Below are 13,334 nucleotides of genomic sequence, written 5' to 3' on the forward strand. Positions count from 1 at the left end.
TTTTTACTTACTTAAACCCCCCACCCTCTCAACAAAAAATTTTAGTCTTATTTTTTACTTACTTAAACCTCCACCCTCTCAACAAAAAATAATTTTATTTTTTACTTACTTAAACCTCCACCCTCTCAACAAAAAATAATTTTATTTTTTACTTACTTAAACCCCCCACCCTCTCAACAAAAAATTTTAGTCTTATTTTTTACTTACTTAAACCCCCCACCCTCTCAACAAAAAATTTTAGTCTTATTTTTTACTTACTTAAACCTCCACCCTCTCAACAAAAAATAATTTTATTTTTTACTTACTTAAACCTCCACCCTCTCAACAAAAAATAATTTTATTTTTTACTTACTTAAACCCCCCACCCTCTCAACAAAAAATTTTAGTCTTATTTTTTACTTACTTAAACCTCCACCCTCTCAACAAAAAATAATTTTATTTTTTACTTACTTAAACCTCCACCCTCTCAACAAAAAATAATTTTATTTTTTACTTACTTAAACCTCCACCCTCTCAACAAAAAATAATTTTATTTTTTACTTACTTAAACCTCCACCCTCTCAACAAAAAATAATTTTATTTTTTACTTACTTAAACCTCCACCCTCTCAACAAAAAATTTTAGTCTTATTTTTTACTTACTTAAACCCCCCACCCATCTAAAAAAAAAAATTGCAAGGCCATATTTGTTTGTGCATCAGCTAGTTCCTAAAGCAGAACTCACGAAGTTCAATGTGTGGAGAAGGTGCAGTGCTGCCAACTTTGGGCTTTTCCTCTGGGGAGGGAGTGGCTTCATCAGACAAGATGGAAGCATCCACGTCATCTGAAAGGAAACCAATACATTCAAAGTTGAAAGACTATCCACTGAACTGTCAGTATAAGAAACTAATCAAGCATTAAGGAATGTGATATGCCATCCAGGCCACTGATATTAAGGTCATAATAATTTCCTACACTTGCCATTATTAGCATGACGGTTATTCTAGTGTTACCATGGTGGAATAAAAAGGTGTTTAATAATAGGAAAGAAAGTTAAAAGAAATCAGAAAGGGGAGCTAAGCTTTAGCAATAAAAGTCTTGTTCATAATCATTCTAAAAAATGACACATTATTTGAGTTGAAAATATATATATATCTATATGCAGTGAAAATAAAATATTAAAATTTCACTTTTTGTTTCACAGTATTAAAAATTTCTCAGTTCGAAAAAGCAAATTTTAAATTTAATAATTAAAAAAAAAGAACTCCAAAGATTATCAAAACAATTGATACTACACTGTAGCCATGTTACAGAAAAATCCACACATTCCTGTTAGTTCTAAGTATTAAAATTTTGTAACATTTTGTTTTTTGTTACAAGAGAAACAAAAGGGTAAATATACACACTCTTAAACAAAAGTGGAAAAATAAATGGCATTGCATGCAAGCTGGTCAGTTAAACAAAAAACAGCACACACTGAAATGTGTATAGACAATTAGTTAACAAGTACAATTCTATAAAAGTACTAGATGAAAAGTGTTTACAAAATTAGTTAATTGTAAAATAGTAAAGATGTAAACTGATTCTAGCCAAGTGCTAAATTCACTGTTTAAAATAAATTGGTAGCAAATAAATATATTTCTAAAATGTGCACGCAGACACAAATCTGACTAAATATTTTATCAATAGAATGCATTCCATTCATTATACAGACCAGTGTTTCCCAAACTTTTGACCATTGTGGACCCCTTTTATAATTTTTGTAATATGCTGAGTACCCCTTCCCCCCCCCCCCCCTACTTTAATTTATTAACAGAAAATAATAAATGGGCATTTAGAAAAATCAGCATAGTTAATGAGGTGCAACGCGGAGCCCCTCAAAAGTCTTCCTGTACCCCTGGGGGTACGCTTACCCCACTTTGGGAAACACTGATATAGAAGAATCAGTACAACTAAAGTAATTTGATGACAGCGAATCTCATAGTTTGGTAAAAAAAAAAAATGTCTAACTTTAATGAATTGAGGGGAAGCAAGGGATGGATATAAAAGGGAATGATATATTGTGTGTTTAGAGACACACTTATTACTAATCCGACAAACAGAAACATGTATGAAGGATAAAAAAAAAGAAGAATATAAATATACATGTTAGCAAGATTTGATAGTAATTTGGTTCTGTAGTTTTCTCTATTATTTAAACATGCACTAAACATAATTTGAAAGAGAATAGAATATTAAGTCCTTTTAGAATTCAGAAATCATCATCCTACTAGAAAGTACTGAGAGGAAAAAGTTCAGTTTAGAATTCATTAGCAATTTATTTCAATATATAAAACAAGTTTTGTAGAGCCTCCCAATCTGGACATTTGAAACAATGTTTTAGTACTTACGGTCAACAAACAAATTATGAGACAAATAATCTTTAATAATGAAAGACTTGTTTTGTATGTAAAATTTTTTTTTTTCATTTTGGATGTTACTTCAGATTCTAAAGATAATTATTACATGCTAGTCCAAATCTCAAACAAAACTATGCCAGATGACTTCAGGCAGGGTTTGAACCTGGGAACTTTGACTACCAAATGACAGTTCAGAGCGCACACCACATGACCAGGTCTACTGCTTATCTTAGTTTAATAAGTCTTAGACCTTTTAACTTTAGTAATAAAAACAATTATTCAGAAAGGAATTAAAGATAATGGCTGAAAGCCTGGTCCATAAAGTAGGTGCTTCAGACTATACTAAAAATGGTTTCAGTTTTGAATCCTCAACCAAATTATTCTTTGAAATTCCGCAGAAAGTTTGGGTTATGACTTAATAATCTTCATCTCTAAAAAATATGTTCAGAAATTTGGCATTCATTTAACAAACTTTTACTTGAAGCTACAATACAGTTAAAAAAAAAAAGTTATTTATTTATTCTAGGATTAATCATTTAAAAAACCCAACATATTCGTTATATATTATGTAGGTGATCTACAATTCACTTTTTGAAACACCAGATCATAGAGATGGGTGAATGTATTCAGGTAGTAAAAACTAATTTATGATAAGAACAATTCAACAAGCCAAATGTCCAGTGGCATACACTTTCCCCCAACAAATAACAGGCAATGCACAGTATACTAAAGAGACATAGCTGTCGGTCTAACAAAGTTAACATCATATAAAACTAATAGCAGTATTAAAAAGAAAGGAAGCTTCATGTCATTTTATGGCAAAGAGAGGAAAGAATTTGCCAAGAACAACGTTAGGATTGCTAGTAAATTCTTTTCAACACATTTTCAATTTAGTTATTCATCATCATTAAAAAATAAAACAAAAAAAGGCATTGCCTGAGTTTAGTTACAGAAAAAATGTATTAAAAAACTTTTTTTTTTGTTGAAACTACAATCGCTGTTCCTAATTTAAGACTAATGACAGCGAAAGAAACAAATTCTGGTAAACATTATACATGATCAAAGCATTTTAGACAATATCTAGATATGCTTGAACGCAGCAGTCAAACTTAATGCCAGTAGGAAAAAAGGAAAAGGAAAAAAATGGAAAGATGACTTATGAGAAGAAAAAGTTTATTTTTCAATTCTTTTTTTTAAACTAGCCAGCTTACCACAGTTAATTCAAAAGTATAATTGTAAGTAATATTAAATAAATATGATAATTTTGTACTATTTGTTAGCTCAAAATTTAGACATTAACGGTTATATATGTATATATTTTTAATTAGATTATTAACTAGTGTACAAGTGAGGTTAATTTAAAAAAAAAAAAAAAAAATTAGAAACATAAAAGCAGCAGACGCCTCAGATTGTTTCAGGGCAACTGTTTGTGTAGAACAAATGTATCAAACATTTTAGATTTGAGATGCCAACTAGGAAAACATATACATTCTGTTCAGACAAATTCAACATAAAGTTATAATATTTATAGTAAATTAAAGAATTCATTAAACGTTTTTTTAAATAACAAAACAACTAATGATTCAACTCTGTAAACCTAAAATTCCTATAATTTTATTTGGAATTTAAAAGTTTTTCAAACTTCTTATTTTACAGAAATTTTCGCCATGAAAATATAAGTAAAATTGCAATTAGTTGACATAGCGATGCCATTAAACTGTCTGTTAATTACTAGAATTATGTTAACTATAAGTAGTTAGATTTAAAAAAACCCAATAATGTAGAAGCGGAAATGTTCTGAGTAATCTGAATTCATAAGTACAAACACCACAAGCTATGGTCCTAGATCAGTGTTAAGCAAGATGGGAAAGTTATTGTTAAGGGTTAATGGAAAACTGCCTGAAGACAGCGTTAAAAACAATGACCCAAGTTTCAATAAGAAAAATTTCTGTCCATTGAAAATGTATGAAATGAGGGTTGTGTGTGGGTTGGCTTTGGACACAACAAGACACAGAGATATGATGGAAGGGAATGAGATGACTGAACCAAGAGGACATTTTGCATGAGAATGGGAAGCCATCCATACAAATACAAAAGAACTGGGAAAGTGGAAAAACAGCTAGAATGGGTCTTCATTGTTTTCTGGTTGATAGTATGGTGAAAAGTTAAACAAGCAGATGATTTTGTAAAAGGAAGACTAACTTTCTTTAGGTCAATGAGAATAGGTTGTGGTATCTGAGGGTGCTATCTAGTATTAGCATCCATTAATGAATCAATGTCAAGAATATGCACTGTGAAAAACTAAATTACCACATTCAATAAAAAAAATTTTATAGTGCAGTAATCTGTGCAGTTCAATAAAGAAATATGTCAAAAGCATGATAAGAAAAATAAAAGAGAAAAACTTTGCCATCTGCCGGTCCCAAGCCTGGGTGAAAAGGAGGAGGGTTTGGCGTGGGGCTGGCGACCCCACCCTGTAAAACCACAATTGCTACAGAAACGGCAAACTTGATACTTAAGTCTAAGTCATGAAGAGAATTTTATTTTTTTTGTGAATATTCCCACCAAAGAAATTGCTGCTTGTGCAATAAGCTACACTGGGAAATAAGTCACTGTAGAATTCTCAAAACACCAGAAAGTTACTTTAATCTTGGTGGCTATATTACTCACAAGAAAATTTATGAGTGATAAGTAGATGTTCAGAAAGGGACTCTCTGGTTTCAGCCACTTAAATCATCAGGCAAAAGAGTAACATTTACTGTGAAGTTGAGTGGCTCAACAACATGACAGAAACATTCCTAGGGTGAAATAAAATTGCAAAATGTTGAAAACATTGGTTACGACAATAAATCGCAACTGATTGCAAAGTGAAAATCAATACTCTGAAACCTAAACATTTTGTATTAGATCAATATAAACTAAGTCAACAGGACAGGGGAAGCAACGTTTATATGACAGGACAAGTAAAAGTAGAGTTTTCTTGACAAAGCAAGTAAGTAGAGTTTTCTTGTTAAGGGAAGTATGTAGAGTTTCTTCACATGGCAAGTAGATTTTTCTTGACATGGTAGGTAGATTTTTCTTGACAGGGTAGGTAGATTTTTTTTGACCAGGTAGGTAGATTTTTTCTTGACAGGGTAGTTAGATTTTTCTTGACAGGGTAGGTAGAGTTTTCTTGACAGGGTAGATTTTTCTTGACAGGGTAGGTAGAGTTTTCTTGACAGGGTAGGTGGAGTTTTCTTGACAGGGTAGGTGGAGTTTTATTGACAGGGTAGGTGGAGTTTTCTTGACAGGGTAGGTGGAGTTTTCTTGACAGGGTAGGTGGAGTTTTCTTGACAGGGTAGGTAGAGTTTTCTTGACAGGGTAGGTGGAGTTTTCTTGACAGGGTAGGTGGAGTTTTCTTGACAGGGTAGGTGGAGTTTTCTTGACAGGGTAGGTGGAGTTTTCTTGACAGGGTAGGTAGAGTTTTCTTGACAGGGTAGGTAGAGTTTTCTTGACAGGGTAGGTGGAGTTTTCTTGACAGGTAATTAAGCAGAGTTTATAAAAAGTTTATTGGGCAATAAAAATAAGCTAAACTGCACCAACATGAAGAGTAGGAACTGACATTCACACAAACTTTGGTTGATGCTCTTTCTTTCCTTTTTATTTCCAATCTGATTTTGATTGTATTTTTTTTTCTAATGCTTTTCCCATATGATCAATCTAAAGGAGGCATTATGTAGTACAGAGTTGTTGAACAAGCTCTTTAGTGACTGGTGAGCAAGAACCCAATTGTCTATGATACAGAACAACTCATTTAATATAGAGACAAAGAATTCAGAATTCATCTAAAGAAAATGTGTCACTGCCAGCCAGTAAGTAGCATTGTTTTGCGAATGATTCTAAGAAAAATTAATTTATTTACAAGGGCCTAGTCTAATAAAAAAATTACGAATTCATGAACATGCAAGTGTGATAAATGAAGGTCAGTGATGACAACACAGTGACAAGAAAGACTAAAGCTGTGCAAAGAAGACAATCGAGCTAAAATAAAAAAAACTTTGACGGAATGAAAAAAAAAAAGGACCTGCATTGTTCATTTCTTGAAGAGTGTGTGCTAAGTGTACAACAAACAAGACAAACAAATCCTAAAGTATTTTAATCCTTAAAAAAAAAAATCGCATTGTTTTTACCTAGGTGGCCGCCGCTGTCCCCCCAGTCCGACCCGGGGATGTAGCGGACAGCTTCCACCCGGTGGTGTGCAGAGGTGTGGTGGGGGCTGGGCTCGCGTGAGCTGCCCCTGAGAAAGGACAGCACACCCCCACCGGACTTTCGACCTGGTTGAGAAGGACAGGAGAATATAATTGTGACAAACCTGGAAGCTACATTCAAACATAGAAGTGGAAAAAAAAAGCAAAAAAAAAAACAAAACATAAATAACCCTCCAATACCAATCAGCAAATAAAAAATAAATTTCAACATTCAATATAAAACATTAATTGGCATTTTGGCTTAATTAGGAAGCCAGAAAATCAACTATTATCTGAGGAAATTGTTAAGAAATAAATAATATTTAAAAATGCAAAGTACCCTGTCAGATCTTGTGATCTATAGGGCAGATGAAGTAAAGGGCGTCTTGTTTCTAAGGCCAATATTTAATGAGGGTGTCACAGCCAGCACAACACCCAACAGTCTTTACTTTCCCCAACTAAATCAAGTACCCAATAAAGTTTGGTAGACTCAGGGGCACCCTAAAATTACAGAAATTAAAAAATCACAGTTTTCACCAAGATTGGAACCTGGAATCTCTCGGCTAAGAAGCTCAGCCACCATGACCCCTGAAAATATACCTTCTTTTAATGACATCAATAGGAATGAAAGACTTGAAGAATGTCCACATATAGAGTAGGACACAAACATCATTTTATTTTTACAATCTTGCATAACTTCTCAATGGGCTGCAGGCCAGTATATATTTTTTATTTCATCATATTAAGTTTCGCCCTCATGTTGCTATGAATAGGAGAAAAAAAAATGCTAAAAGTTTGTTTTTTTATATTTATTGGTAAATATGTAGGAATATAGATTATGAGATCAACACAAAGGAGTTCCAACTCTGTTGAGAAAGTATTAGACGTAGTATATTTTATATATGTTGGGTAGAGCTAATATCTGCATTGGATAAGGCAAAGTCAAGGCTAGGTGTGAATAAACAGATGAAACACTGCACTCTATCTTAATCTTCAGACTCGAAAACCCTATATTTAGTTCATCTTAAGAAAAAATGGTGTCAAAACTGTCATCACACAGGCATGAAAGCAAGAGTAACTATTTTTTTAAGTAAGTTTATAGTATCTTCATAATAATAATAAAATGGTTTTATGACACCTCTCTATAGCTAGCTGTTACTGCACCTCTATAGCATGGTGTTACTGCACCTCTATAGCAAGGTGTTACTGCACCTCTATAGCAAGGTGTTACTGCACCTCTATAGCATGGTGTTACTGCACCTCTATAGCAAGGTGTTACTGCACCTCTATAGCAAGGTGTTACTGCACCTCTATAGCATGGTGTTACTGCACCTCTATAGCATGGTGTTACTGCACATCTATAGCATGGTGTTACTGCACCTCTATAGCATGGTGTTACTGCACGTCTATAGCATGGTGTTACTGCACCTCTATAGCATGGTGTTACAGCCTTTAAAAATAATGAGCTCTTCAAGACCTAAACAGTGTTACAAAGACATTGTTGGACCATACATTGTACACAGCAGCTACTAAACACACTGTCATCATTATCTAATTATCTTGGGTAATATACCCCCTCTCTCCACACACACAGCACTTTCAGTTTAAAGTTTGGGATTGGCTCATAATATATGAAACAAACACTAAAATATATCCCCCAGATACAAGGCAAATAACAGCACAAGAGTGAGTTATACAACTGAAAGGTTATAAGAACTAGTTGACCAGTATGATACATGTTCAGGTTATGGGCAGGATACTTTTCCTAAGGCCATTCAGAAAGGGATAGTACACCCTCAGGACTAAACTGAAAAGAAATGATTTAAAGCTTTTTTTTTTACAGCAGGCTAGTCTTTTCCTACACTGATAGACTCTTTCCTTTATTTTGTTCATGATTAGCTTATGAAACAAATGTATTCTAGTATGCACATATTGATTATTTAACATACGTCTCCGTCAGAGACATTTTCTGATAAAAGAGAACACAAAGGAGGCAAGATCTTTTGCATGAGACAGTCCATCTATGTTCTTCATTTAAAAGGTATATACAGTCCATCTATGTTCTTCATTTAAAAGGTATATACAGTCCATCTATGTTCTTCATTTAAAAGGTGTATACAGTCCATCTATGTTCTTCATTTAAAAGGTATATACAGTCCATCTATGTTCTTCATTTAAAAGGGATATACAGTCCATCTATGTTCTTCATTTAAAAGGTGTATACAGTCCATCTATGTTCTTCATTTAAAAGGTGTATACAGTCCATCTATGTTCTTCATTTAAAAGGTGTATACAGTCCATCTATGTTCTTCATTTAAAAGGTGTATACAGTCCATCTATGTTCTTCATTTAAAAGGTATATACAGTCCATCTATGTTCTTCATTTAAAAGGGATATACAGTCCATCTATGTTCTTCATTTAAAAGGTGTATACAGTCCATCTATGTTCTTCATTTAAAAGGTGTATACAGTCCATCTATGTTCTTCATTTAAAAGGTGTATACAGTCCATCTATGTTCTTCATTTAAAAGGTATATACAGTCCATCTATGTTCTTCATTTAAAAGGTATATACAGTTCATCTATGTTCTTCATTTAAAAGGTATATACAGTCCATCTATGTTCTTCATTTAAAAGGTATATACAGTCCATCTATGTTCTTCATTTAAAAGGTATATACAGTCCATCTATGTTCTTCATTTAAAAGGTATATGCAGTCCATCTATCTTCTTCATTTAAAAGGTATATACAGTCCATCTAATAGATGTTCTTCATTTAAAAGGTATGTTAATGTTATGTTATATATATATAAAAAGGTGCAAACTCATTGAAAATATTACACATAAATCTGTACTAACCTATAAATATTTAAAAAAAAATTTTCCCACAGTTATATTCACACCAACTAATTGTAGGTTAGGAAAAAAAACAATTAAAATACTTTGAAACACAAACTCCCAAATGATCATGATATATATGATAACTATTAAAACCGGAAAAAAAAAAACTTAAAAAAAAAAAGCCTATGTGAGAACATAAAAAGTTATATAGCTAGAAACATAGTGGCCTATGCGTTGTATATATATGAGGATCAACTCAAACTATAAGCAAGGCAGGATTAAACCAAATACAACTTGCTTGTATAGTGTGGCACGTCAAGAAAAAAGTAAACTCCTGCACGAGAGACTGAAATAAAAACATTATTTCAAGCCTATGATAAGCTGCCAACTTCAAAATAATATATTTAATCAAACCTTGACAACTACACTTTATAGGAAGATGTCAAGTGGAAAAACATGCAACTTGTTTAGCGAGGTGTTACAGTACTTAATTTAATGTAAGACTTTTGTCTGATGAGGTTAAAATAACAAACAGATTAATGTTCAGGAAAAAAAACAGACAAATTAAAAAAAGAAACAATCAAAATTTCACTTTTGGAATATAAAGGATGGTAGTATTCTTAACCTCATTTTTTGGCAAATAAATATCAAATAATTTTGGATCTCTTTAAAGTTGGCAGTGCTTGAATATGCATTACATAGAAGACAAAAGCTATTTAGAGCAACAAAGACAAAAATGTATCTTGTCCTATAATACACATAATTCAATTAAAATGACTAGGATTTAAAACTGTTTCTTTTTTAATCCTGAAACCTAGAATACCTGCTTCTATAGTGAGCTCTCCTCCAGAACCCAATGGTAAAGTAGTTTCCACTTGTTTGCCTTTGGGTTGTGAGCTGTTAAAGTTACAAACAAAGATTTGGTAATCATTTAAAGACCAGTGTTTGTTTTTAATGGACAGACACACAAAACCTTAATATATAATTTACATCACATTTGTTTCTAGAAGGTCAACAAATAAAAATAAATTTATAATAAGGTCAGTTACTCTTTTCAAAAGATTCTAAAACTCTGCTGTTAACCAGATGTTTTCCTTAGCAAGAGTGACTGTGAGACTTTGGAATAGGTATCGAGAAAAAAAAAATTTCATTTCTAGTGTGTTTAATTTTGAAAATGATTGCTCAGATTGGTTTAAGTTAAAGACAAAATACACACAAATTGAAGCTTTAAAATTACAGACATAAGAGAAAATGTGTACATGTAACTCAATGTCAAACATGACATAAGATATTCTCTCATAAATAGCAAAATCATAATTTCAAGCTTGCTGCAGATTAAAATAAAGAAAACAGGGCTGCACTGATATTTTATCTCCCTTACACATTGAATATGAAACAGTAACAGTAATTTTTTACCATAACAGCAAGTACCATAGCAAATAAGGGGAAGCTAGGTCCAAATAACAAACAGATCAAACTGAAATTAGAAAAACACTGCTACAAACTGACCTGAGCAGGTTAGGATCTGAACTGTTTCTACGTGTGGCATTGTGCAATTCTCTGACACAGCATCTGTACTCAGAAGAACTGTTGACAACAAAAAGAGAAACATGAACCTAAATGATTTCCAACAATCTTTTGAACTGTTGTAAGCAGTTAACAAGAAAAACATTTTAGAAAATAATTTTTTTTTAAAAAGACCAAACCTCCATTATTAAACTTCAAATATAATAAAATAATTTAAACATTTTTTTGGTTCAATTCAGGTATTGAACCCATCAGCTGCTAGAAAATATGCATTTTCTGATTCAGCCAGCAAGGAAGGTATATATGTGTGATTATTTATTGGTTCATTATATGGACATCTAGATCTAGATGTAATCTATATTAGATTTGTGTAAAAATATAAGCAACACTTATAAACTTTAATTAAACTTTCAATCCTCAATAAAATCTAAAATCTTCAATCATCTAACCTTAGTGCATATGCAATGATAGAACTAGGCTCTCCGTCATAGATGATAATAGGAACTCGCTCACACATTGGAAGCGTGTGATGCTCACTTAGCTCACTGACAAAGAGAAATATCATATCAATTACTACATATGAACATCTGAGTTATAGTGTTTGAAATATAATACATGTAAATCATTCATAAATAATTTTAAAATACATTTTTTTTTACTGATAAATACAAATCTGATTGGATGTAATCAAAATGTACTTCTTTATCTGTTTGTTTTTATAACAGAATGATGACTAAGAATTAAAAAGCAAAATTTCATTCAAATTCTTTTCTTTAAATATTAACCAAGTGAATGCTAGGTAGCTCTGTTCAATACAGATAACTCTGATTGCTTAAAAAAAAGAGATAGTGTTACATTTTTAATAAACATTTTTACTAAATAAATATTAAAATAAGGATATGAATGACGCCATCATTATGATTAGCATAGTATATCATTTTCTGGATATTTTCATCTTAATGTTATTATAATTACAGACATTCCTTTATGTATGGGTTGATAAAGTAAGATAGGGTGTGTCAAACAGACATATTTATTGGTCTGGTGTGCCAGCCTCAAATATTTGTCTGGTGTGCCAGCCTCAAATATGGTCTGGTGTATCAGCCTCAGATATTGGTTTGGTGTACCAGCCTCAGATATTGGTTTGGTGTACCAGCCTCAAATATTGGTCTGGTGTACCAGCCTCAAATATTGGTCTGGTATACCAGCCTCAAATATTAGTCTGGTGAATCAGCCTCAAATATTAGTCTGGTGTATCAGCCTCAAAAATTAGTCTGGTGAATCAGCCTTAAATATTAGTCTGGTGTATCAAATTCAAAAATTAGTCTGTTGAATCAGCCTCAAATATTAGTCTGGTGAATCAGCCTCAAAAATTGGTCTGGTGTATCAGCCTCAAAAATTGGTCTGGTGTATCAGCCTCAAAAATTGGTCTGGTGTATCAGCCTTAAAAATTGGTCAGGTCTATCAGCCTCAAAAATTGGTCAGGTGTATCAGCCTCAAAAATTGGTCAGGTGTATCAGCCTCAGATATTGGTCTGGTGTATCAGCCTCAAAAATTGGTCAGGTGTATCAGCCTAAAAAATTGGTCAGGTGTATCAGCCTCAAAAATTGGTCAGGTGTATCAGCCTCAGATATTGGTCTGGTGTATCAGCCTCAGATATTGGTCTGGTGTATCAGCCTCAAAAATTGGTCAGGTGTATCAGCCTCAAAAATTGGTCAGGTGTATCAGCCTCAGATATTGGTCTGGTGTATCAGCCTCAGATATTGGTCTGGTGTATCAGCCTCAGATATTGGTCTGGTGTATCAGCCTCAAAAATTGGTCAGGTGTATCAGCCTCAAAAATTGGTCAGGTGTAGTAATGGCCAAAAGGTTCCATGGTTCAAAAGGAGTAAAACACTACAAATTACAACTCACAATGGTAAAGAAATGGGAACAAAAGAAGATGTGGACAGTAGACGTCGCGTGACTCCCTTTAACTCTTGGAACCAGCCATCAGTGCTGTCTTCAATCTCTAGAAATAGACAAAGACAGAAATGTGTGATTTATTGAAAGTATTTTGTGAACATTCTAAGATTTATTGCAAATTTTTTTTTTCGAGGTTTAATTTCTTTTAAAAAAATTTTTTTATTGTCAAAAGGCTGTTGACTGTTTATTAATCCTGCAAAAGTGATAATTTAATTTCATTATAAACTTTGCTAAGAGTGCAACTATAACAATGATAAGTGTCGCTTTTTGTTTATGCATTTCATAGTAAATGAGCTGAACAGTTCCTAGTAAATATATTTTTTAATCCTTTTTTTTTTTCCAGTTATATTCATGTCAATTATTTTTTAAGTGGAAGTCAAATATTCAAAAGCTATTCTGCT

At 32.7% G+C, this 13,334-nt stretch overlaps 1 protein-coding gene across 5 annotated transcripts in view; it reads right to left on the bottom strand.

Annotated features, from left to right (window-relative positions):
• The window catches only part of LOC106071910 (1-phosphatidylinositol 3-phosphate 5-kinase-like), a 58,101-nt gene that overhangs the window by 11,537 nt on the left and 33,230 nt on the right, over nt 1–13,334 (bottom strand). For 2 of the 5 annotated variants that reach the window (XM_056013832.1, XM_056013831.1), the window contains exons 35-41: nt 12,883–12,979; nt 11,419–11,514; nt 10,952–11,029; nt 10,266–10,339; nt 9,741–9,788; nt 6,547–6,690; nt 724–822 (exon numbers count right to left, since the gene is read on the bottom strand). In XM_056013832.1, the coding sequence (XP_055869807.1) occupies nt 724–822; nt 6,547–6,690; nt 9,741–9,788; nt 10,266–10,339; nt 10,952–11,029; nt 11,419–11,514; nt 12,883–12,979 (636 nt within the window). The remainder of the gene's footprint in view (nt 1–723; nt 823–6,546; nt 6,691–9,740; nt 9,789–10,265; nt 10,340–10,951; nt 11,030–11,418; nt 11,515–12,882; nt 12,980–13,334) is intronic. The other 3 variants (XM_056013833.1, XM_056013834.1, XM_056013835.1) reach the window with 3 other exon arrangements.

The sequence above is a fragment of the Biomphalaria glabrata genome, chromosome 16, assembly GCF_947242115.1.
Source record: "Biomphalaria glabrata chromosome 16, xgBioGlab47.1, whole genome shotgun sequence".
NCBI classification, from domain to species: domain Eukaryota; kingdom Metazoa; phylum Mollusca; class Gastropoda; family Planorbidae; genus Biomphalaria; species Biomphalaria glabrata.